Source organism: Antechinus flavipes, chromosome 2, assembly GCF_016432865.1.
Source record: "Antechinus flavipes isolate AdamAnt ecotype Samford, QLD, Australia chromosome 2, AdamAnt_v2, whole genome shotgun sequence".
Taxonomy (NCBI): Eukaryota; Metazoa; Chordata; class Mammalia; order Dasyuromorphia; family Dasyuridae; genus Antechinus; species Antechinus flavipes.
Window position 1 is genome coordinate 628,888,150 of NC_067399.1, and position 26,637 is coordinate 628,914,786.

The following is a 26,637-nucleotide window of genomic DNA, read 5'->3' on the forward strand; positions in this document are numbered from 1 at the left end:
TGAGGCAAATAGGGTTAAATGACTTTTCCAAGTCATTTAACTTGCTAGTAAGTCTCTGAGGCCAGAACTGAAGTCAGGAAAATGAGAATTTATGATTTTAGGCCTGGAACTCTACCCACTGTACCACCTAGATGCCCATTTTAAAAAGAGTAAATGGTTGCTAATTAATAAAAAAATTAACTATAAAAGTAAAAATACTTGCTGAATCAATGAATACTGGATAGAAGACTCGTTCCAAATGTGGAAAAATGACATATTTTAAAGGTACAAAATGATAAATCAGTGTAATCATTGGGGAAGAAGATAAGGAGAAGGCAATGAAATTAGCTGTCAAAAAAATGATATCTTGTGGGGAGCAGATTAAACTTTTAGATTATTTAATAGGCATGGGTATGGGAGGGACAGATTTTGAAAGGTCTTGAAAATAATATTTTTGGGAGATAGTTAGGTGGTGCAGTAGATAGAGCACCAGCCCTGAAGTCAGGAGGACCTAAGTTCAAATTTGACCTTAGACACTTAACACTTCCTAGCTGTGTGACCCTGGGCAAGTCACTTAATCCCAATTGCCTCAGGAAAAAAAAATAAAAACAATAATAATAATAATTTTTTATTATATGTGTTGTTATAAAAGATAGTTGTATTGTATTATGTGTATATGAATATATATTAAAAGTAAAGATAATATTAAAATAAAATATATTTAAAACAATATTAGCTTTTAAAAAATTAAACCAAACAGAAGTTTAGATTTGGAAAAAAGATGTCCTTGTCCTAATTATATGAATACAACATTCATCTCTTTCTTCTTAACTACCCCCTACCCAAGAAGGTGAAATCATGTCTTGACTACCTACTTCCTGAACTATTTGATGACTACCTTAACTGGCCCACTATTGCAGGCAAATGTCAGTCATGTTTTTTTTTTCCTATCTCTCTACCTGTTTCACCAACAACTGGGCAGTCCTCCAACTTGCCCTCCTTAACACTCCATTCTATACAAATTGGGTCAAATTTGCCCTTATTCCTGGATTGGGTACATTAATCTACTCCTAAAGGTTCCCACATCCCGGTCCAGTAACATTCTAGAGAGACCATAGTGTCACTCTGGATGTCAATTTCCCCCATTAGAATACAAACTGTGTTCCCCAGAGCTAGCATGGTATTTAAAATATAGTAAGCACTTAATAATTTTTTCCCCATTCATTCCCGATTTCATTGAGGTTATCTTACCTGCAGCTATTTCCTTCTGCCACAAACAGCTTCAAGTTGAGGACACACTGAGTGCTAACAGAAATGCTGGCATTGGTGGGTGAATCAGGAGAACCAGGGCCTATAGTGAGCAGCAATTGGGATTGGCACTAGGGAAACAAAAATACTTTATTTGCCTCAGCATTAGGAGCTGTAAATATTATGGTTATCAAGGGAAGGAGGCCCAAATTTCTTTTTGGGTCTATCTGGGCTTTTCTGAGGCTGTTCCACTTCTAGGAAAAGAGGAAGAAAAATGAATTGATCCACCCCACTCTCCAATCCCTGCCCCCACTTATTTTCTGAGAAATACCTAGAGGATGAATGGATTAGAATAAATGTCCTGAAAGGCTTTAACCTTCCAAGGATGGAAGGTGCCAGGTGACTGTTGCTAAGCCCAGCAAATGGACATTGGGCAGTCTTTTAAAAATCTCCTTGAATCACTTAAATTGCCTCGCATAAGCCTCTCTCAAATGAAATGTTTTATTTATGGTTTTATGCAGCAAAAGGTTGGAACACTAACTTATATTAAAAGAGAGAAGAGAAAAAGTACCATCCCTTGTACTTCCTTTGCAAAGACTGTTGGGACTAATGGACATCAGTCAATCTGAAAGACAGATCTCCCTCTGCCAGCTGGGCCTGTAACCCTAGAATATTGATCAAGTGTCCACATCCCTCCCACATAATAGAATTTCTTGGGAAACTAATTGTTTTTTCCCCTTTCATCTCCCTGAATGAGGTCAATAGCAAGGGCAAAGAACAGAGAATTAGTTCTCTTAAGTGTTTCTTGGCAAAGAAGAGAGATTTTTTTTTTCCTTTCTAATTTCCAAGTGTAAAAGGGGCTATTTGAAACACAGGAGATCTTTATGAAACTAAAAATTATATGACAGGAAATTCAGTGGCCATGTGTTCAGACCTTTTCTGAACCTTTCTTTTTCTTTTCTAAAAGAGTTGCAGAATTTCAGAGTTAGAAGGGATCTTTCCATAGTTATCTAATTTAACCCATACCAGAAAAATAAGCAATCTCCTTTGAAACATACCTGACATAAGTGTAATAAATGACCTTCCTAATTTGCTTAAAGACATCCAACTGGGGAAATCCCACTACCTTGTTTTCTACTTTTGGACAGAGACACATAGACTGATAGGTTTATAAAGGATGGCCTGGTGATGCTGTTGAGGAAAATTGGAGATGGAAGGGGAGACAGACAGAGGAGCAGAAAGTCACAGAGGAAGAAAGAATAGAAACAGAGGCAAAGAGAAATAGAGGCAGAAGCAGAAAGAAGCACAAAAAAATTGGGGTAAAGAAATAGAGACAGAGACAGAGAGAAAGAAACAAAGGGGAGAAAGAGAGAGGGAAAGATGAAGAGAGAAAAGGAAAAGGAGGAATGAAAAGACTAAGGAAGGATGAGGAGAGAGGAAGGAGACAGAGAGAGACAGAGACAGAAAAGATTCACAGTGACAGATAGACAAATAGGCAGACAGAAATGGTGATTTAAATGGTGAATGGGAAGTGATTGAGGAGCCTTTCAAATATTCAGACAGTTATCATAGACTCCACAAGTCTCCTCTAGACTAAACATTTCTAATTCCTTCAATTCATCCTCATTTGGCATAAACTTCAGACCCTTATCATCCATGTAGTTCTTCTCTACATGTTCTCCAGCATCCCCTAAATTGAGTCATCATTTAATAAGCCAGCCTTCCTTCATGGTCTGGACAATTTAGATCCAAGGGTTCCCTGGTGACAAATACAGACTTTGTAATCATGGATGTACAAGTCATACCATCTCAATGTCCACAGCCTATCTTTGGTTGCACCACATGCATTAATGAAAGGAATTTCCTCTATTAAAGTTACAAGTCCAGGCCCACAAAAAGGAAGTGATTCATCAATAATGTTTTAAAATCCTATAAGATTTAGGATTGTTTTGTAAGCTACTTTCTTTTGTTTAATGTATAATTACAGTGGGATTAAATTCTCTCAAAAATCATAATTTCTTAGATTATGGGGCCTCACCTGAGTAGTTGATATAGTGAGTAGGGTCCATAGTTCTCATCTGAATTTGTCTGTCTACACAGATAATGATTCTGATTGAAAGAGGAAAAAAGTGAGCTATCCTGATTTTCCTCTTTTCACTTATCTCCTGGGATAGACACTTGGAAAAAAGGGAGTAATAAGCATTAATATTCAAAGGATAGAATGAGGCAGGTTACTCTTGCTAATCCAAGGAACAAATGGACATTTGGCAAATTTCTGTTATTTTGTATTTGTTTTAAATATATTTTATTATTGGTTTATCTAAATACCTCCTATAGCCTCCTCTTACTTTTCAGTAGAATATAAACTCCTTGAGGGAAGAGCATTTCATTTTTTCATTGTATGTATAACGTCTGGCCTTTGATTGAATTTGGCCTTTTAAGATATCTTTCTATATTATGTTAAATTCTCTCTCTTCAGTTTCTTTAAAATTCAATGATCTAATATTTACTATTTTCCCCTCTTTTCATTGTTCTCTTTTTCATTACCTTCTCTGTCCCATGTCGCTCCTCCAAGAAGGATGAGAAATACAAAGCCAGGAAAAGTTGGCAGAACCTCTTTAGGTCATAAAGTGGAAAACATGATTTCAAGCCTCCCATTCTTTTGGAAGAGCGGAAGTAGAATATAGGTAAAAAATGAGCCATACATCATCTGACAGTCATTATGTTTGTTTGTTTCATTTAATTATACTTCTCTTTTATACAGGACTGTATATGAAGTGGGAGTGGGGGAAAATTCATCAAAAAGTAATATCAATACTCAAAAGGGTGATCAATAAAGCATTTCCCCAAAAAGTGCTTCCTTAAATAATACTGAAGACAGCCTTGCCTTATATATGTCAACTAAGATATGAGTTTTCCTTGAGTAACAGCATTCTTGAGATAAATATAATATAGTCTTGGCAAAAACTTCTAAGTTCTAGAGATCAAGAGTTTCTGGGTCTCAAGGCTGACTGTCCTGTAGGAGATACCCTCTGGAATAGCTTCTTGAAAGAAAAGATGATTACCACCAGGAGAGTGAGCCCAAGCTATGTCCTCGCTTGACAAAAGGTATGGACTTTGAGGATATTAATCTCTTAGGAGAGTATAACAGAGTGATGGGCTATTATGTCAGGTTTTAAGTATTTGTCAATGGGTGATTTCTTGAGTGTAGTTTTTTGAAACATTTTTCCTGTAATAGAGAAAATTAAAAGTTGCTCTACTTGGTACACTGAATGCATTTCTGGAAGGGACCTTTTAATCTTTTGTGAAAGAACTCCTAAATATGAGTCAAATAAAAGCTTTCAGAGATTTTTCTCTGAGCTTTTTGGATATTGTTCATTTAATGAGCCAGAGAATATAAGAAAATAACTCATTCTCTTTGGGGTCAGACTCCCCCAGATTATGAAAATGTTCTCAGTGAGCTAAGGGTCCCTTGTTGGGATGAACCCCTTATCTTAGACCTTGGGCTAAAGATTTTCTATTTGAATGATTTATAAAAGACTTCTCCTTGGGTAAGATACCTCTATTTTTTTATAAAGCCTGTTAGATAGAAAAGCTAATATAATTTTTCATTTTCTTATTAGTATCCATGTAATACTGCCTTGGCTACTTGCCAGGGTCCATTTCTAAAACTGGCTGCTTAAAAATTCATCCAATCTCGGGCACTTCCTGAGCCATTCTTGGCAAAGGAAGTTTTTATCTATCAGTTCTTTGGAGTGCTCAGTCTGTTCCTGTGACACAACCTCTGTGCCAACCAGACATTAGGAAGTCAGCATCCGTAAGCATAATCTTATGAGTCCATCATCTTGTGGCCAGCATCCGTAAGCATAATCTTACGGGTGATCATTTTGTGTCCATCTAGAGATTGTTTGGCAGTAGCTGAGTTTCTCGTTGCAGATGAAGGACAAACAACAACAATAACAAAACGGATTCCTATCCCCAAGAATGTCAGGAAGACCTCATACCCTCTATGACCATCCACCCCAAAAAAAGTCTGAGAGCCAATGGCTTACCTGAAACTGGCACAGAAGCAGCGCCCATTCACAGACAGATTAACTTGAGGGAGAAGCAGTGATTTATAAAGGATCCTTTTCAGATGTTTGGACAATTTTAAAAGCCAAAGGGATATTGGGAATTGTTCTCAGTTTATCTTGAGAAAGGTGGAAGAAGGGTCAGCATTACCTATACATTGGTGAAAAAATCAGGAAATACAAACTAGGTTTCTTTTGTTGTTCCCCAAAGGTTCACATGAAGGGAGGAAAAGGGAACAAGAACTGGAGGGAGCATATGTATTTGAGATGGCTCAATAATGATACTTACTGGACCTGAGTTCAAATTTGACTTCAGACACTTAACACTTCCTACCTATGTGATCCTGGGCAAGTTACTTAACCCCAATTGCCTCACCAAAAAAAAAAAAAGATACTTACTAAGTATGAATAAGAAAGCAAAATTAACTGATGACTTTGATTATTTAATTAATTGATGATTGTTTAATAACAAATAGTGACAATAATAACAAGACCACCACTTTGTGACACTTTATAAAGCATATTATTGAGGCAGGGTATAGCTGATCTCCTTAATTCTCTGTCTCTGTCGTTCCTTTCTCTCTCTCTCTTACACACACACACACACACACACACACTGTCTCACTATTTTTCTGTCTCTGTCATTCTCTCTTCTTCCCTCTCTGGATCTGTGTCTCTGTCTGTCACACTCACATATCAACACAAATAGACCATCTTATTCCCAATTAATTCTGTTCCTTCTCCTACCTTTCAAGTCTTCTTCCTATCCAAATCCTACTCCTCTATTAAGGCCCAATTTAAGGCTCCATATCCCTCTCTGTTTCACTTTTCTTTACTCTCCTGCAATGGAGAAAACATTGGATCTAGAGCAATCCAGCTTCCCCTGCACTATATTGTCTCTATGAGATTGGGAAAGTCACCTAAATTTGCTGCTTGCTACTTGTGTAAATTTGGTCACATCATATGCTTTTTCTATATTCTCCTCCCTGATCTGTAAAATAAGAGTCAGATCAGGGGACCAGAGAGGTCCCTTCTAGCTCCAAATCTATGGTCCCATGAACCAATCTGATTTTGAATTTTCTCATCTGTAAAAGGAAGGGATTGAACTAAGTGATCTCTACAGTACCTGGCTTTAAATCTATGATCCCAAAGGATGAGCAGGTTGGACATTATTATTTTCATTTTACAAACAAGAAAACAGTCTCTAAGAGGTGAAATGTTTACACAAGTTATAAATAACATGACTAGACCTCAGGTCACTGGATGCAAGTATTGATGACACTGTCCTAAGTACAGGGATAACAGAAATGAAAAGAGATACAATCCCAACTTTCCAGGAGCTTACACCCTAGAAAGATGAGAAGAGCAAATGCACAGATAACATGTATATGGACATGGAAAATACAAGGACTCTCGAGGAATGGAGCAAGCACTGATAACTAAAGGAGGGGAGAAAATTAAGGAAAAGGCTTCGTGTAGGCCTTCAAAGGAGCTACAAGTGGGAATGAAAATATCATTCCAGGTTTGGGGTATTGGTGCAAAGGCAATGAAGATGGGAGATTTAATGGCATTTGTTGAAATGTAGAATGTACATGAGGAAGAGTGACATTACATAAATGAGGTCCAGAAGTTAAATGACTTGGCAAAGAGCTTCATAGATAATCCATGTCCAAACAAGTCCTCAAACCCAAGTCAAAAGATCCTAAATTTAGAGCTAGCCAAGACCCATAGAAATCATCCAGTACAGCTCCCGCATTTTACAAATTAGACTAAGACTTAGAAAGGTTATACTAATAAGTCCACTCAGTGAACTTTCAGTAGGAGGCTTTCAAAATGCTTAGACTTCAAGCTCCCAACTTTCTCTACTCTCAATAGGAAAGGTAAAAATAGTGAAAGGCAATAAAAAAAAAACCCTTAACAAAATATTTGATAAGGTAGGTTGATGAATGAAACTCATCATGTCAAAAATATTTATTTTATTCTATAGAATGATAGATTAGAGAGCAATTAGATGGCACAGTGAGTAGAGCACCAGCTCTGGAGTCAGGACGACCTGAGTTCAAAGCTGTACTCAGATATTTGACACTTATTAGCTGTATGACCCTTAACTCTAATCGTCTTAAGAAAAAAAGAAAAAAAAAGGATGGCTTGGGAAAGACATTATGACATCCCAAATAAGAAGCCAACCTGAAATAAGGAAGTCTAGCCTCTAATACCCCCTGGCTGGTGACCTGGACAAGTCACTTAGTTTTCTGAGAGTCCTAGACAACTCTAAGACTATTAAATTATAAAACAGATGCCAATATATATTTTAATAAGAGGAACTATCAGTTTCCTATATCATAAAATCACAAAGCTGGTTTAAAAAATAATAACAAATAAATACAAAGGATTAGTCAGGGGATTATATTTTAGAAAGAGAAATGGCAAAGAGAAAAAGGGAGTGGAGACGTTAGTCAATCTCCCTCAACAAAAATGAGCAGGGAGGTCAAGACAAGGAACACACTGTTCACCTTTCAAGTGACAAACAAACCCCCAGGATCCAAGATGATGAAGGAGATGAGATCAATGCATTGGAGAAATTGGAGGGCAAAGGAACCTCTGAAACTACGCCAAAAAGGGAGGTGTGGGTATCCTGGTATATTTCCTTCCTATAATGCAAAGTGGTGAGCTCCAAGGATGGCAATGTTCCTATAGTATGCAAGCTTAGACCAGCCTGGACCAGGAAAGAAAAAGGATGCAATTCTTAGGTATCTTCTACCTTGTAACAACATGCTGAGACGTAGAACAGCTGGCCTTCTTGAGGGAGGTAATTGTACAGGGTGAGCAGGGCCTGGTCCAATTTCAGTTGAACACCTAGCACATACACACAACACAGAAGAACATCAATCAACTAAGTTAAGTGAGATCTCTCCCAAGGGTACTCTATCTCTGTCTCTTCCTGTTTCTGTTTCTATCTACAAGCCCACATTTTTTAGGGGGGGAGGGTGTTAGGTAATGCTGAATAGTTGGTTATTACTAACTTACTAAAAAGCTTCACCTTGTTTGAATTTAAAAGACAGCAACAGACCTAGAAGGAGTGGGGTGAACCCCTTGTTGAGAAATTCTCATTGGTCTTTTCAATCAAATTATGTACACAAGAATATATGTCTTATGTGTGTATAAAAGATACTAGTCATTATAATTACATATACATTGCAGATGAAACTATATTACCTAAGGACAAACATAATGCACTCCTGAACTCTCCTCCTCTTCTTATGCAAATATCAGGTTCATAAATTAAACTGGGCATTAGGTAGGTGTGTCTACATCATAAAACCAGATCAAAAGAATCATTCTTCAAGTCTTGGGTGCAGAGAATACAGAGTAATTATGCAGTCAAGTGACAGAGGCAAAATCCACAAATCACTACAATGTGATTCAATTTAACAAACCAGGATCTATCCTGTGCTAGATCCTGGGGATACAAAGACAAGACTGAAACACCTTGTGGTCAGGGAGCTTACTTTCTATTATAGAGTTCTAGCAAGAGATCTGCTCTTTTGTGCATTTTGCCTAAGTCATTCTAGACTAATGGAATCCCTGATAAGTCTGAGCTAGAAGGAGATTCTTCAGATTTTCTTTTCCTCGTTTTACAAATGAGGAAAAGGGACTCAAAAGAAGTTAAGGGACTTCTCTAAGGTCATGTGACTTGTATGTGATAGAACCAGAATCTTGTACTCAGGAATCCAGATTTCCCTTATGAGTCCTAGATCACACTGCCTTCTCTGAGACTACAGAGTTGGAAAAGACAGTACTAATATGTTCAATTCAAAAGTAAGGGCAGGTTGATCTACAGACAAGAGCAATGGACTAGGATTGAGGTCCTGATTGCCACTGTGCCATGACATTGCCTTTTGACATTTGACAAGTGATTTCTACCCTCTGGATCTTGGCTTCTGCCACTATAAAATGAGGGAAATAATATTCATCTTCTTCCTTCCTTGAAGGATTGTTGCAAAGATAAAGAAATAATACCCATTATAGTATACTTACATTTATAAAGCACTCTGAAAACAATTGAAAGGCATACCATTGACATTATATATTCATATTATTATATAATTTGATGAAATCACAGATTTATCAAAAATTATCATTGTTATTAATATTTAGATAGCTAATAGGTGATTCCTTCAGTTCTCATGTTCTCAAGGGATATGGATTTAATATTGAGGTGAAAACTTTCTGAATCTCCAATTTAAAAAAAAAAGAAATGCTTTAATTTTTGGCCAGATTTAAAGATTAAAAAAACTTATTATCTTTTGTTTTAATTAATCATTTATGAATGTATTTCTTCCCCACCTCCTTACCTAGAAAGCCATCCCTTGCAACAAAGAGAAGAAAAAAAGCAGTTTTTCCAAATATACCAACACATCAATCCTATGTGGAAACATACATAGTACTCTACACTCATTAGTTTCCAACACACACACAGAAAGAGAGACAGAGAAAGATAGAGAGAAAATGAGAGAGAGAGACAGAATGAGAAAGTGACAGAGAGAATGAGAAAGAGGGAGGGGGGAGAGAGAGAGAGAGAGAAACACACCTCTGAATGGAATGGAGAGAGATCAAGCTTGACCAGGAAAGACATATTCTTTTCTAAACTGACCTGGAGTTAGGAGTTTCAAGTGTAGACTGACTTAATCTTTAGAAATGTTCAGAAAGTTTAAAGTGCTAATAGCTTTTGAGGATTTGGGATTAGTGTCAAAGAGAGAATTACAAGCTGCCACTCAGTGTAGTTTATTTAACCTTTATAGGTTTTTTTTTAATCATTTCTAAATCATAACAGCACAAACAATACTAGAAACACAAAAGAAAAGCTGTGTTAGACAAAGTAAGCAGCCGAAAAAATGATAATTGATTAGAAGCTGAAGTCACCTAGATTAGTAGCAGGAACAATCATATCAAGAAAGCTATTTTCTAAAGTATAGTTTCTTGGTTTTTTCCTGTATATAGATGGAGCTCCCAGAGATCAGAGACCCTTGATTGCTTCCTCACCTTCACCACCACTCCAAGTGGAGCCCAAGACAGCAAAGATCCAGAAGACTGAGTCGATTTTCAGCTCCATTTTCTCTGGAGGTGTGGTTATAAAACTTTGTCCCTTTCACTGAGCCGGGAACAGAGTTCAAATAACTTAATGACTTTATTTAGGAAAGATAAAGATCATATTTTATTTAGATAGGAAAAGATGCAGTAGCTATGGATCAGCAAATAATTTTCCATTCATTAATGGAATCAAATAGTCCATATATAGCCTTTAACCTCCATCACCAGACTATCAAGAAAAAAAAAAAGCACATTTTGTTATGGCTCAAAATTGACAAAGCACTTTACCTAAGTGGATTCAGGAAGTAGTGTCTTACTATTCCATTTTACAGTTTCTGAAAATTGAAGTTTATATATAGAGATTGACTACTTTATATGGCTCAGAGATGGAGATTTGAACTCAGGTCTTACTGGCTCTGAGGATGATCCCCTATCCACTATGCCATGCTACATTTAACATGATCAAAACAGTTATGGGGTACAGTGGGTAAAATAGGGAACTTGGAGTCTGAAAGATTTGAACTCAAATAGTTTCTCACATACTTACTGAGTCCTCCTGGGTAGAGCTCTGTTGCTTTATATCTGTTTCCTTATTTGTAAAACAAGGTTAATAATGAATTCATGAGGTCAAATGAGGTGACATTTCAAGTGCTTTGAAATTCTAAAAATTTATTTATATAATAATATATAAATGCACTTATATAAAGCAGATTATAATTTTTATTATAGTAGGCAATTAATATTTAATTGAATCTGACACCTCCTGAGTGCCATATTTGCTGAGTGACTATGTACCCAGCAGAATAGTTCATGGTCATCCACCCATGCAGAATCTCCCCATCTTAATTCTAGGGAAAACTCAGATCTTTGCTGATTTCCAGGAAATTTGAATGTCTGGACCTTCTAGAGAAATGGAGGAAAAGACATTCAGGTTCTTAGTGAAAAGACATTTTTCTGAACAGATGGATTGGGAAGAAGTTGGTTGATGAGTTGTTTGGTTTAAAAGGAAAGATATAAAGTATTTCATTAATATCTATTTTGCAACTTTGACAAGAAAGGAAACAAAAGAAATATATGAGTTGTGATTTGAAGGAAGGTAAGTTAGGTAGCAAAGAAGAGATGCGAGTATTTTAGTCCTGGGGGACAGCCAGTGTCTTATTGAAAGGAAAGAGGGTGGAGGAGAGGGAAGGAAAGCATTATCAAGAAAGAGGAGGGGGATGAAAGATATATTTGTCTTACTATTTTTCATTCCTGGAGGACTGGCAGTGTTAAACTGGGAAAGGCAGTGGTTGATCTTCACCCGCTTGGTCTGTTAATTTCTTGGACAGTGTATGGCAAGATTGAAAGAAGCTACAGAGCAGAATGAGGAGGTTTCACCTCCTGACCACTCTGGTACATTCAATAAGCTATAAAGAGCTTGACCCTTAGCCAAAGGGCAAAGATTGTCTTCCATGAAATTTCCAAATACCATTGATACATACTTTTAGTATTCATTTCCCTTCCTTGATCCCTACAAGTTCATTTATTTTGGGTGCTGCTAGGGATCTCATGTACTTTTTTTTCCCCTCCATTAAGGATTCAATGTTTTTAGAAAGGGCTATCACTGGAGAGTTTAGGAAAAAAGCAAATAACTCTAATGGTCAAATTTCAGACAATATAGGAGGTCAATAGGTACATATCTGCAAGTGTCAAGGAAAACTCCCTTACATGTACTAAATCAGATCACATTGACAAGGATCTCGCTGGATAACCATTTGTTCAATATATTGTTGAGGGATTCAAATTCAAAGTCAGGTCTAGGTGTTCTGAGGTCCCTTTCAACTCTGAGATTCTGAGATAAAATTGTCCTAACTAGAACTCCTAAGTACAATACCAATGCATTTTGGTTTTTTTAAGTTTTTTTTTTATTAAAATCTTTTCAGTTAATAAAACATTATTTCTTTTGCCTTCCCTTGCCACCCCTCCCCTCCACTGTTAAAAAGAAAGAAAGAAAAAAAAAGGTGGAGAGGGAGTAACAAATTTGCATAGACAACCAAAATAAATTCTCACACTAGTTATGTCTATTCAGCACTCTGAATCCAGTAGTGCACCACAGCTTTCTCAGGAGGTAGATAACATGTTTAATCATCAGAATTAGAATCTAGACTTCTAGAATCATAGTTGGTCACTGTGTAAATCAGAGTTCTTAAGGCTTTCCAAATCATTTTTAAAATTAAGACTTTCATTTAACCAAAAGTCATCTTCTCCCCCTTTTCTCACCAATTCCCCAGTGAAAAAGAAAGAAAAGCAGTCTTTATAACAAATCTGAACAGTCAACCAATCCAAATCTCCTATTACCCACATCAGAAAACAAAACAAAAAACCACCAAAATCCAAGCTGATTCAATCTGCACTCTTGAGTCTATTACTTCTTTTTAGGATGTCAGTAACATGTTTTATAAATCCTTTGGAATCATGGCTGGTCATTGCGTTGGTCAGATCCTTTAACATCTTTGAATTTTTTAATTGTTTGCCTTTACAGCATTATGTTATTGTATAACTTTATATTGGCTCACTTTACTCTTCAGTAATTCATACAAGTTTTCCCAGTTTTTCTGAAATCATCTTTATTTCCTACAGTACATTATTCCATTATGTTCATGTACCACAACTTGTTTCAAAATTTCCCAATTGATGGGCACCTCCTCAGTTTCTAATTGTCACCACAAAAAAAGCTGTTGCAATTTTCTTTCTAAACCTGTGGGCTCTTTTCCTCTTATATTTTATTTGTTAATAGAATATAGACCTAACAGTTAAATCCTAACCAGGTCAAAGAATATATAAAATTTAGTAACTTCACTGGCATAGCCCTTAATCAAATGGGGGGGACAAATTCACAACTCCAAGAATACATTAATATACCTGTTTTCCCACAGTCCCTCCAACATTTGTAATTTTTCTCTCCTTTGTCATATTTGTCAGGTTGGTATGAGAGACCTTCACACTTGCTTTAATTTGTTTAATTTAATTTCCCTGATTAATAGTTTGAAACATTTGTCATATGGATATTCCAAGCTTAAATCTCTTCCTTTTGAATGGCTCTTATTTGAATCAGTTCCTTACAAATCTTAGAAATGAGGCATTTACCAGAAACTGTAAAGAATCCTGTGAAGATTCCTTTGTTGCCACTCTAACTACATATGATCAGAATCATCCATTTCATATCCTGTGATCCTCTCATCTCTTTTTAGTCATGTACTCTTTTCTGTTCAGTGATTTTTTTCTTGATTGTTTATGATAATACCTTTCATATATATAGGTATCCAAACTTAACTGGAATTACTAGAGAAAATGAAAAGGAAGCCTGGCAGAAATTAAGTATCTAAATAAAAACTAAATCACAGCTGTATACAAAATAAGCTCCAAATGCATATCTGACTTAGATATATGGATATGTGATATTAGGCACTGAATATGTGTTGTTTTTCAATAGTTTTGTGTCCAACTCTACATGATTCTTTTTGGCTGGGGAGTAGGAGGGGAGAATTCTTAGTTAAGATACTAAAGTGGTTTGTCATTTTCTTCTCCATTTCATTTTACAGATGAGGAAACTGAGGTAATCAGGGTTAGATGATTCACCCAGGGTCACACAGCTAATAAGTGTCTGAGACCAGATTTGAACTTAAGATGAGTTGCTAAGTCCAGGTCTGGCATTCTATCCACTACGCCACATGCCCAATGAATATATGACTTAGATATAAACTTAGCAAGAATTGGATATGTGATATTAGTCAATGAATGTGATTTAGACTTCGGTTTGGCAATACTAGATCTACAACCCAATTAGAAAGAGGGAAAGGACACAGATACACATATATACAGACAGGAAGAGACAGAGACAGAGAAATAGAGACAGAGAGATTTTTAGCAGGTATTTTTATAATAGAAAAAAAAAAGATAACCAAAAGGTTTTCCTCCTAGTGGTAAATGGTTAAACAAATGATAGTATATTAATATTATAGATACTATTGTGGAATAAGAAATGATAAACTGGATAGTTTCAGTACCATCCTTCCTAATTTTGGTACCTTCTCTTAGTTGACTATCTTCAATTTATCCTGTATATACCTTATTTGCAGACAGTTGTTATCATCTCTCTCCCACTGGAACGCGCCCTCCTGCTTTTACCTGTGATTAGTCCACTCTCCTCTTCAGATTCTCCTTCCCTCTCAGCAAAAGACTTTACCTCCTACTTAATTTTTTTTCGCTAAGTGTTCCCCTGTGAACTATTATACCACCTGAAAACAGTGACAATGTTAAAGCTAAGTTCATAGTGCCCTTTATCAGTTTAACTTTTTCTACTCCCAACCAACCTCTTTTTGCCTGAGAAATTTTTACTTGATTCTGTCTTGAATTTGAGCTGAGTATGTATACTGTGTGTTCAGAATGAAGGCTGGAGTGAAGCTGCATGATACAACACAGACACGCACTGTCAAGAACACCTCAGATTCATAATGTATTTGATTTTTAAATTTTGGTTGTTGAATTTAGAAACCTTGCCAAAATTTTTACAACCCCATATGGGCTCATGACCCAATTTAAGAAGCTTTGTCCTACAGGACACTTAAAACCTCCCCTACACCTCTCCTTCCCCACTGGCTCTTCCTTTGCTCTAGTCTCTGGAGAAGGGATAGTCTTTTTTGTCAGCACAAGCTTCTTAAGCCCTAGACTCTTTCCTCAAGCTTCCCAGGGAAACATTCCCTCTCTTCTTATCATTTTCTGTTCATTAATCTCTCTGATTCCTCAGGTCATCTTCAACCTTGGGAAGGGGAAAGGGAGTAAATGATCCATTGTTACCATCTTTAGGGAGCTGGCTTGTTATTTTCACTTGAGGTCATAGACTTTGCTACGACTTCCTTTTTTGGATTTTGTCTCATGAATTTCTGGGTGTTTTGGCTGCAGTTTCCCCTTCATTGTTATCCTTTATATATCTCACCTGGTAGATCATACATTTGTAGCTTTCTTCTTCCCATACCCTTATTATAATATATTCAAAACAACAGACAATAACAATTTTAAAAGCCTCTGTTAGGAGTACACCATCTGTGGCCCAGAATTTTTCCTTATAATATTCTAAGAACTGACCCACAAATCCAATTCTATTCTCAGATAGCATCTTCTTAGTTCTCTTCTTCCCAAATCATATCTTCCTCCCTCTCACCCTACCCCTCCAAAGAACTCCTCTTTGAGAATCCAGTGTGATACTCATGCCTTCTAAGAGAACTACACTTACCAATGACCTCTTTGTACACCCTCTAAACACCTATCAGTGTCTTATATACAGCACATACTCAATATTTACTGAAGCAGAAATGAGCAGCTTCTTTCCTATGCATCAGATGTGGAAAAGTATGAACTTAGTGAGATGGCTTTTTTTTTGTTGTTGTTGTTTTTTAAACCTTGTAAAAAGGTTGCCTAATTTTCAAATTATTTTTAATAGCCAAAACTCTTAATTCTTTTTACTCATTAGCTTTTGGAATTTGTTTGGATCTGAATTAAGAAATTCTCAATTCATTATAGAAGTGTTCTTACCAACTTAGATTTATACGAATATTTTGACATTTACATTTCAATATAAATGGTTTCCTTTTGTAATCCTATGTATTTTTACTTTATTCATAGAAAAATATTTTTTTCTGTGAAAACCATCAACAGTTTCACCAGACTGTTAAAGGGATCCATGAAACAAAACAAACAAAAAAAAAAATTACTCCTGTATTAAAAGATGAATTTGGCCACCCAGGAATAGACCTGAAACAGTCCATTTGTAGATTTAAGTTCATATGTATAGGACTCTTAAGTAGCTATAATTTTAAAATATCAAAACAAAGCTTACAAGAGCATCTTCCAAGTCTGACATGCATTCAAATACCTTCCGTCTTGTTCTACCAGGATGGCAAACTATTACTATTCAGTGGAAAACAAAGGGGGTTCAGTTACCTTTCAAGAATATGCAGACCAGACCCTAGTATTCAGTTATAGTTAAATCACATAAAAATGTACTTCAGGGATTGATGTTTTCCCTCAGTAGTCACTCCTATAGAAGCAGCTGCTATTTCTACCTTTGGGTCCTATCAGCTTCTATTTGTTGTAGACACTTATTACACTTCTCAATTTCATCAATAATCTGATAAGTTGGATAACTGTTCCATCACAGACTACTTGGATTCTCCAATTTTGCTTTAAATATATTATAAGAAATAAAGATCAATGTGTCTGAGTCTGACCTCTTTAAAAGTAAACACCAAACTGATTAGAAAGGAGACAGAGAAGGCTTTACAGTTTGCCTCCAACATAAATTTCTAGAGTAGTGTGATTTAGATACCCCCAAATCATATCAAAGGAATCTGTTGGCACAGCATTCTTTCAGCATTGTTTTCTTTGCTCATTTCATGTAAAAGAAAGATAGCCATGGATATGAAACAAGAGGAAATGAAAGGAAGAGGATACACACAGCCCAAACCAAGCAAACACACAAGAATGCTACTGCCAGCTCCCGAGTTCCACCTAGTCTCTGAGATCATTCTCTTTTTTTGTAAGCTTAGGAGAACACAAGACTCTTTCCTCCTCTTGAGGCATACACTATCAAGTTATTTCTAAGGGCATCCTATGAATTCACTAAGTCATTCCAAAAGGAAGGCACTAAAATGAAAGCCTCTCACGAAGTTGTTGGTGCTGAATGACAAGCCTTCCCAGAGGATACCAACCAGCTGAATCACCAGACTTCTTAATACTAACTGATACCATGTAACTGATACCATGTAGCAGACCATAAATGCCAAAAAATGCTCAGGTAGAAAAAGTACCATTAAAGTCTTCATGTAAAGAATACCATGTGGCAGAGCTAAATGAAACTATCCAAAGAGCTCACAGAATAAAAGGATTTGAAAGGGGAAAAAAAAAGGCCGTTGATTTTCCCCCTCTAGAGGACATATCATGAAAATAAGATCTGCAGGCAACTATTGAAAATCAAATTTCTGAGGCATTTGCCCACAATGAAAAGTAGTCCACCATAATTCACAAGAAAATACTTTAATGACTTTATGTAGTGGGCCCTGTGAGCTCAACTACACTGCGGTACCTCAAGTGTTGTAGGAAATAATCCACAAAAGCATAAATTATCTCAATTTCTATCTGTACGTGTTCCAAATGCTCCAAGCGCATACCATGTCACCCATACATTTCCTTTAGGTCTCTCTTTTTCCAAGACGTGGTCTGTGGGCAGTTCAGCAAGAAGTCTGGCTCAGAATCCAGTCCTTTCTTTGGCTTGCTATCCTCAAGCCCACCAACATTTTAAAAGTGGTCCTCAGAGAAGCAGCGGACACTGCCCAGAGCTTTCAGAAGGATGCCTGCCCCCCTGATGCCCCAGCCCCCTTCAGGCTCGACTTCAGATTCTTCTGCTCTTTCTGGCCCCTGATTCGGAAGAGTTTTTTCCTGGCCTCCTTCTGACGCTTGAATTTCTCCTCTTCCTCCTTCTGCTTCACTTTGAGATGCTCTTTATGCTGCTGGCGATGCTTGTCCTTGGCCTTCTTCATCTTGTAACTGTGCACTGTGCCCAGTACGGCAAGCAGGGAGAAGATCTGGTTGGGAGAGAGACCCAAGCCATCAGAACACAGTGTTTAGAGACATTAGAGACATTTTGTAATCTCTTAGTTTCAGGAAATTATATATCAACTCTCAGTGTATCAAAGATAAAGTTCAAATGGGAGTAAACAACTGTCAGCCTTCACTAGGTACAAAGTGATGGCAACATACAACCTAGTAAATCTTCTTTAGAACTCTGCAGATCTTTCTGACATCATGAAGAGGATTTACTTTTATGTGTGTCTCCAAATATTTCTGACTCCCTGGGCCACTATTAGCATCATTAGAGCTAGTCCTGAAATACAACTAAAGCAAGAGACAAAACTCGTGCCTTTAAGGAGAGCTTATGTTGTAGGGGATGAATCTATTTTTTCCCTAAATTACAGAAAATTTCTACTCAATGTCTTAATTACAATTCCTAACAGCAGTATCAATCTGAAATAGTCTAGTCTGCTCCTATTTGTGGATGCTATAAAGACATGGATTTGCATGAATGAACCCTATTTGTATAAATGTTAGGGTTCATTCATGCAAATACTTTTGCCTTTTTACTTCCAGATGAGATGAAGTCTACTTTAATCTTGGGAGTTCCCTTCTTTCCCCTCTTAATAAATGGCTTTCCCCCACATAAACAGATATGACTAGAAGAGATCAAGGAAGTTGTCCCTCTTCTGAAGCAAGAGATAATCTTTCTCAAAAAAGGTAGATTTTCCACAGACACAAATGGGGATGCAATGGAAAGTAAAGTAATGCATCATGAAATTACATAAAAACACAAAGCATAGTAAGCCATAGCAATGTCCTACCTTTTTTTCATGAGGCTCCCTGATAACAGCTGGTCTCACCCGATCCTTTGGCACCTTAGCAGCCTTCTCCTGGTTCTTAGGCTTGCTCTTAAAAGGCAAAGCTTTTTGCAGGGCTTTGGGGATGTGCAGTGAATTAAAATGCTTTTTCTGCCTCACTATTGGCTGAAAAAAAATAAAGCCACACAATACAATATTTTTAAATTATGTCAAATATGTATTTTTCTAAACTTTATCACTTAATCTCTTCAAAGGTTTTTTCTTACTACAAAAATTCTACATTTAGATACAATTAAAGAGTAATCTATCATATTTATTGAGCATCTCTTATGTGTACATACTTTATGAAGTGGCAGGGAAGGTACAAAGCCACATAATCTTATAAGAAGACATTTGTTTGAGATGATACATCTACTACTATTATTAGCCATCAGCTTAAGTAAACATTTATCAGGATCTCTAGGCAAAAGTTCATAGTAATATTTATACTATACTGGCATGTAAATGTTTTGAAAATTTTGAGTAAAAATAAGACAATTATTACATACTGCTTGATTTATTATTACCTTGATAGCTTTATTCTCTGAGTCCAATAAATTACCTTATATAAAGAATCCTTGCTTTGCTTCAGACGGATGCCATTTGCAAGGCGAAGTTGGCCTGTTGTCCTCATTCCTGTCCAACTTTCTTTTTCACCCACTGGTTTTAACAAAGATGTTACTGGATTATAGAAGGCTGGTATGGAAACAGGATACCAGGTTCGCATGAAGACAATGTCTAGAAGAGAAAAATTCTTATTTTAAATCTATAAAATAAACTAAAACTCATTCATTCTCTCAAAAAATATTTATTCAGAAATCATTAGATACAAGACACAATGACAGTAGTTTTGGGGAATACAAAGGTGAGGGACACAGGTTCCTTCCATTATCATCGAATAATTAATGTATCCTATATCCATCAATATATTCTAGAAGCAAAAATACTAAAAATTTATCAAAAAAAACCTGATTTTGATGAATGAGAGAACAGGAGAAGTCACTAAAATAAATCAAACATTCCTGCTCATTAAACCCCTACTAAATCTTTTTTTTAAAAGGCTGACACTATAAGTTGAACCAAAGAGAACCCAAATAGTATGTACCTCTTATCAATAGCAAAGTATAACATATATTCAAATTGCAGTGGCCCCCTAAAAATCTCTTTGAATAATGGCCTTGACTATCATAAATTAGTAAATACTAGTAACAAAGTAAATTACTTGAGTTGGATCAGAGCAGGTTACTTACCACTCATCAACAACTTGTCTTCAAAGGTAGCTCTGAAGGCACCTTCTGGGGCTCGAAGAGCTTTCTTGATCTGTCCTCTTATTCCACTGACGGTCCGGATTGCAGCACCTTCAAACTTGGCCACTTCCAGGGCAGAGTTGAACATTCCCTGTGAGTGATTTTATCAAACATTAATCATGACCTCTACTTCTTCAGTCAAGACTTTTAAATCAATGATTAAGAATTTTTTTTTAAAAATAATGAATAAAAAAATGAATAACCAAAATTCATTATCAACAGAAAACTGACATTGAATAAAGAAATATCTGAGCTAAATGTTGGAAACTAGGACTCTGTGTGTGCTCATTAATCTATTTGGGGTTCTGCTGTGCTTCATTACAGTAGAGTTCCCTGGAGAAGAGAGGTCTTTGTCAAAGAGTCATTATGTAAAAGTCTTATAAAATGTTAACCCTGGAGAAGAAAAATATTTGCCTAATAGATAAAAATAAACACAGGCATTTACTGCATAGGCCTAGTCTTTCTCAATAGAGAGTCTCAAAAGAGCTTCTATTAAGAACGAAAATGCACCAACGAATAAAAACAGAGGATCTAGTTGTACTTCTATGCTCAATGAACATGATGACTTACAGCCCGTAGGCCTATGGCTCTCATTTGAACAATCACCTCACTTTAGCTGCATTTTAAAGTCATAATGTGCACAAAATATACTACCAACACACTTCACTTGTATGATAATTTGCAGAGCCTCTACTGAGTCATCAAATTTCTAGCAATTCCTATAAGTAACATAGATATTATTATCTGGATTTTACAAATGAATAATCAAGCAGGCTAAGTAATTATAGGCAATGATTTTGGTAGAAAAGGAACAAGACTGAAGTTGGAATCAGATTCCCTTGATTCAAATACTACATTTTCCCCTTTCTACCTAATTGCAGGAAAGACACAACCTCCCTGGGTCTTAGTTTGAACAACTGTACATAAGGGAGTTGGAGTAACTGATCCCCCAAGGTTCCTCTCAATTCTCAATCCTCGTTCCTATGAACTTCTCCAAGTTAAGAAAGTCATTGAGTAGGCCAGGATAAGAAAACAAAAATTTTCTTTGAATGTCTTTTTTTCCTATTCCATTCATTCCTTTAAGATTTCTAGGAATATTTGTAGACATGAAGAAATTTAAAATGCCTTGTAAAATTTAAAAATAAATAGCATCATTTTTCTAGTTTATATTAAGTATTGAATTGCTTAGCATTTTCTTTTCATTTTAAAGTTTGATTTCAAAAACTATGAAGATTATAAATCCCCATAAAATATAGAACAGCATGGCAAACAAAAGCACCATCAAAATGAGGCTAAAGGGCTTAAAGTCAATGTTGCCCAGTACCCTTTAATAGTCACATCGTATGTATGGAGGATGGGAGAATAGTTGGTTAGATGGTTTGAATATACCAACCTTAATAAATGAGGTGTTCTTGAAGATTTTAAAGGGAAAACCTGTTAATTTTAATTTCTTCACAATTGTTATAGATTTGTCCAAGTCAAGTACAACTCCTGTGGCAGCTATCCGGAAATCAGTCTAAAAAATGACAAGAACAAAAAAGACTATTTGTGGGACAACATTTTATACATTTATGCTTCTTAGGTACTCAGATTCCAGGGAATTAAAATCAAGCCTATATACAAGTTTAGTGCCCCTTCTAGAGCAGGGTCTTTTAGGGTCCACCAAAGCCCAACAATAGAAAGATTTCAGGGGACCATGACTTTCTAAAAATTATTTTTATTTAAATTTATTTTACTATAGTTTGTAATACATTTAAAAGCATTATTTTGAAAAAGGTTCACCAGACAATTAAAGGAGACACAAAAGTGTCCTAATGATAAATTATTCAAAAGATATAAAAGGGACTTTAAAGGAAATGAAGTTTTACTGTCTCCTTCCCAACTTCCCACCCCTCCCATGGAAGTAAAAAACAACAGTATAGCAAATCACATGTGGTAAAAAACCTCACTGCAGAAGCTTTTTTTCCAGATCCATAATTAATCCCACACTTTAAAAATGCTTCCCAAATCAAGTAAGACATCTGAGTTTACCATTGTACCACTGACAGACTGAATCGCCAAAAACCCAGTTCCCTGTGGGGTGATGGGACCTAAAAGTAAATGAAAAAAAAGAAATGAAACACCATGAACCAAAAAGGGGAAGGTAGGCAATAAAAAGGGGAAGTTAGGCAATACAGAGGACTACAGGATTTCATGGTATCTCCAGCAGTGAAGAGGCACAAGCACAAGTAAGGTCTCCCAAAACCAGCTTGTCATATACTATTCTTCTGAGGACTTGATAAGCAAGTCACATATTCAGGGGAGGAAATACTTCTACACACTCTCAGATGGTAAAATCATCCAGCTAAGCTTTCAACAAAAAGTTCTCAAATTCTTTCATTGGAATCTGTAGTCATTTTAAAATTTCAGATATTCACAACATCCTAAATTTTCTAATGAGGGTTGCATGTTGTAAAATTGTATAAAGGGGAAAAAAAAACCTAACACTAATACCTGAAAGGTTTAAAATAACTAATGGATTAATCACTCTAACCATTTTACCCCAAAAGGTTGCTCCACAATGCATATGTTGTGGGGTGTATTTAAGAAGCCTTTGTCGCCCATTATGGTCTTCAATGTGATATAATGGGATAGTCTGAAATCTTCTCCATCCAAGGGAGAAAATCAAGGGATCTCGAGATTTGAGAATTTTCTTATACCAACGGTGCTTCTTCAAACGCATCTAAATTTAAAAAAAAAAAAAATCATCCATTGGCTTTACAGGAAAATAAAAGCTAACACATATCTAAATTTCCATATGTTAAAGATTCAATGAATTTACTTCAACTTTAAAGATATACCCACTCTGTGCAAGACACTGTGTCTGATACCAAGAATACAGAGATAAAAAAACAACAGTCCCTACCCTCAAGAGTTTCTAATCTGTGAAAAGGGAATCATCATGAACATAAAACAGATATAATCTTAGGTATAAAACATTAAGGACAAAGAGGCCATTACCCCAAAGGTAAATTGGCAATGCACATGAAGAGGAAGTTATCAAAAGGAGAAAGCTAGAAGATCAACAACGAAAAATGCTTCAAATCACTAATAACAAGAGGATTACAAATTAACACTGCAGTTGTCTACACAAACACATTGGCAATTATAACAAAAGAAGAAAAAACAGGTACACCAGTGCACTGCTGGAGGATGTGTCCACGACATTCTGAGAAGCAATTTTGAACTATGACCAAAAAGTTACCACAATAAACACATTTTGACTCAACTATAACACCTTTAGGCCTACATTCCAGAGTTCAAAGAGGAAAAAATTAGTATGTATAAACATATTTATTGTAACTTTTGTCACAGTAGCCAGAAATTAGGAAGGGGTAACCCCCCCCCCCAATTACTAGAAATAAATGATTGAACAAATTACGGTCTATGAATTCCTTAGAATACTACTGTTCCATAAGAAATGACAAAATGGATGGTTTCAGAGAAAACTAGGAAGCTCTCTAAGATCTGATACACAACTCAGAGAACAATGTACATGATTTGAAAACTCTAGAGAAAATTATTTTAAAGGATATAGAAATATATATATACATATATATCAATCATAAAGAAGGTGAATTTAGAAGGTCAATGACAACACTTACGTGGGGCCAGAGGTGTCAGGAATTAAAACACAGAGAAAGACATGTTTTTTTGGACATGGCCAATAAGGGGATTTGTTTTTCTGGACCATGAATGTTTGTTGTGAGGATTTCGTTTTTGTTGTCTGTAACAACAAACGGAGGAGAGAGGAAATAGAAGGAAAAGATATAAAAGCTTATAAAAACAAATAAATAAATTTTTGAGAATAAAGGATCAAAAAAAAAAAAAAAAAGGAAAAGAAAAATTAAAGAAAATGAGATCACTTTCAACTAGGAGAATTAAAGGCAGTTTCTTAGAAGAGGTAGCAAAACCTGAACAGAGCCACAAAAGAAGATTCTCATAAATGCAGCTCAGGAAGGAGTAGGTTCCAGGCATTAGAAATAACCCACAGGATTGCTCAGAGACATTGAGATATAAATCCAGTACAACTAGAATATAGAATACATGAAAGGGACTGATCTGAAATAAGGGAAGGCCAGTTGGAGCCAAATATTGCAAGCAGCCTTAAATGACAGAAACCACAGAATTAAGAATGCCTACCCACCTGCACATAGCCCACATTGCCTTCACTGTTGCCCAAACCACCCAGGATAATTGGGTAGTGGGGATCAAAGTTAAGCACAAACTCGCAAGGAACATTCTCTATCTCAATCCGGACATACATCCCAGGTCGGAAGCCTTCATACTGAACCCTGGCTTCATCATCTTGATCCTCAAATTCTGCTCGGTTAAGCTACATGTGAGACAAAAATCATAATATTGTTATCTTTATTTTTAAAATGTGAAAAAATATAGTAGTAATTTTGAAAAACATGGAAAATAATGTCAAAAACAAATCCTTCTTCAAAGCAAAATCTGGGTGTTCTCTTTGCTTTTTCAAGGAACAGCTAATCTGGATGGCTGAAAAGGACCTGTCTACCTTTCTTCTCATTATTCAACATAAAAGTACAACATGGTTCAAAGATATCTTATTCTAACTGCCCAGAAGCTCCTGCTCTTTTTGAAGCATTGTCCTTCCTCTGTGGCTCTTCTGGTATTTCTCATATGCCAAGCCATATACTCATGGAATAAATGTGTCAAAGCCTTTCTTTGCCAGATTAGCTGGGTCTTACCCACTACAAAGCAATTTTTTTGTTTTCCTGATTTTTTTTACTGTACTCAACACCTCATTCTAACTTCTTCTCTCCTCAGGTCTCCCCTCCTCCTTTAAGTAAAAATGATCCCGCCTATCTTAATTTGATGGCACCCCATGACTAAGTCCATTCAAGCCTGAGCTGTCTGTGTATGGCTTTTTCTGCTTCATTAGAATCCCAGCTTATCGGCATCTGCTTTAGCCCCTACATCAAATTCTTTGGACAGACAACTCTTTCTCCTTGACATTCCTTCCACAGAACCTGCAGTTTAAGCCTGAGATGTCATTAATCCCACTTCTTCCCCTAATTTTTCTTCCTCTCTGACAGTTTGTACCAACACTTCTTATATTAAACACAGAAGGTCAAAGCTGGATGAGTGCTTAGAGATTGGCTGCTTACACCCATTATGAGGAGACTCAATTCCAGAGTGAGTCACAGATCTATTGCAAACAGTAAGCTAATAGAACAGTTAAATCATAAAGTTGCCCAACCACAAAACTTCCCAAGTATTTACAGTGTTTTGTTTTGTTTTTTAATAATGAGCATGAAGATGATAACATTTATTTAATGCTTATTATGCACCAGGCACTGTTTTAAGTACTTTACAAACATCATCTTTTTTGATCGTCATAATTCTGGGAGATAGATACTGTTATTTTCCTCGTTTTACAGCTGAGAAAACTGAGGTAGACAGAGATGCAATGACTTGCCTAGGTCAAACAACTAGTGTGTGTTTGGGGCCAAATTCGAACTTAGGGCCTCCTGCCTTCAGACTCAGTGTTCTATCACCTGTCCACACTAGTTGAATAGTCTTATTGCATAGAGTTCTACTTAAGAATTCACAAAATAAAGATTTAGGAAGAGACAATGGGCAAGGCAGAGGGAAAGGGGGGAACTAAGTCTGGTTCCAATAACTATAAACTTTATAGTCACAAATGAGGCTGACAAGATCTGATGGATTACCTGTGCTTGCTTCTGCATTTCACCTTTAAGATCGTCAAAATATGTGGTTTCTCCTTCATCATACTCATTATCAAATAATTCTTTCAATTTCCGCTTTTTCTCCAGACGCTTTTTCTTTGCATCTTCCTCTACCTTAGGCACTTCTTCCTCTTTAACTTCCTCCTCCACACTTTCAACCTAGCAGGGGAAAAAAAAAAAGCTTTTGGATTGTTTTCATCTTATAAAATTTTATGATCACACAGGGAAAAACAGATAAGGGGGAAAAACACCTAACTGAAAATGGTTAAAGTTAAACCTGTATTCTCTTTTAATTCTCCATCTGTGTCTCATTATACCACAGCTTCCTGGCACATGAAACAGGACAGCTTTTGACCTACTATCTTTCAAGTATATGAGGTAAATATTACTTACCTGAAGCATGAATTGGTAACTACTGCTTTTTTCTCATTTTTTTCTTTAAAATGGTATTTATACTCTACTTCCCCCCCCACTTCTTAGAATTAAATAAATGCCTCCTTCCTTTTTTTTTCCCCACCCCAGCCCATCTCAGCCCTGATTCTCCTGATTTTCAATTTTGCAATGCTAAAAATTTTAACTTTAAAACCTTGAGAATTTCTCACATAAGCTTTCTTGAAATAAGAAATCTTTGTGTAAAACAGTTCTCATAATCAAAGTCTGATTTCTAAAATCCAAAGGAAATTAATACAAATTTCTAAGATTAAAAACTATTTACCAAACA

At 36.2% G+C, this 26,637-nt stretch overlaps 2 protein-coding genes across 4 annotated transcripts in view; both read right to left on the reverse strand.

Annotated features, from left to right (window-relative positions):
• LOC127551861 (heparan-alpha-glucosaminide N-acetyltransferase-like) overlaps positions 1-17,344 on the reverse strand; it is a 428,410-nt gene extending 411,066 nt beyond the window's left edge. For both annotated transcript variants that reach the window (XM_051981996.1, XM_051981995.1), the window contains exons 1-3: positions 10,341-17,344; positions 8,059-8,153; positions 1,231-1,358 (exon numbers count right to left, since the gene is read on the reverse strand). In XM_051981996.1, the coding sequence (XP_051837956.1) occupies positions 1,231-1,358; positions 8,059-8,153; positions 10,341-10,410 (293 nt within the window). In that variant the 5' untranslated portion in view covers positions 10,411-17,344. The remainder of the gene's footprint in view (positions 1-1,230; positions 1,359-8,058; positions 8,154-10,340) is intronic.
• A 99-nt stretch (positions 17,345-17,443) lies between these two features.
• Positions 17,444-26,637, reverse strand: part of BMS1 (BMS1 ribosome biogenesis factor) — a 32,643-nt gene continuing 23,449 nt past the window's right edge. For both annotated transcript variants that reach the window (XM_051981992.1, XM_051981993.1), the window contains exons 15-23: positions 25,899-26,075; positions 24,347-24,535; positions 22,702-22,882; positions 22,192-22,250; positions 21,554-21,676; positions 20,104-20,251; positions 19,416-19,591; positions 18,818-18,979; positions 17,444-18,007 (exon numbers count right to left, since the gene is read on the reverse strand). In XM_051981992.1, the coding sequence (XP_051837952.1) occupies positions 17,765-18,007; positions 18,818-18,979; positions 19,416-19,591; positions 20,104-20,251; positions 21,554-21,676; positions 22,192-22,250; positions 22,702-22,882; positions 24,347-24,535; positions 25,899-26,075 (1,458 nt within the window). In that variant the 3' untranslated portion in view covers positions 17,444-17,764. The remainder of the gene's footprint in view (positions 18,008-18,817; positions 18,980-19,415; positions 19,592-20,103; positions 20,252-21,553; positions 21,677-22,191; positions 22,251-22,701; positions 22,883-24,346; positions 24,536-25,898; positions 26,076-26,637) is intronic.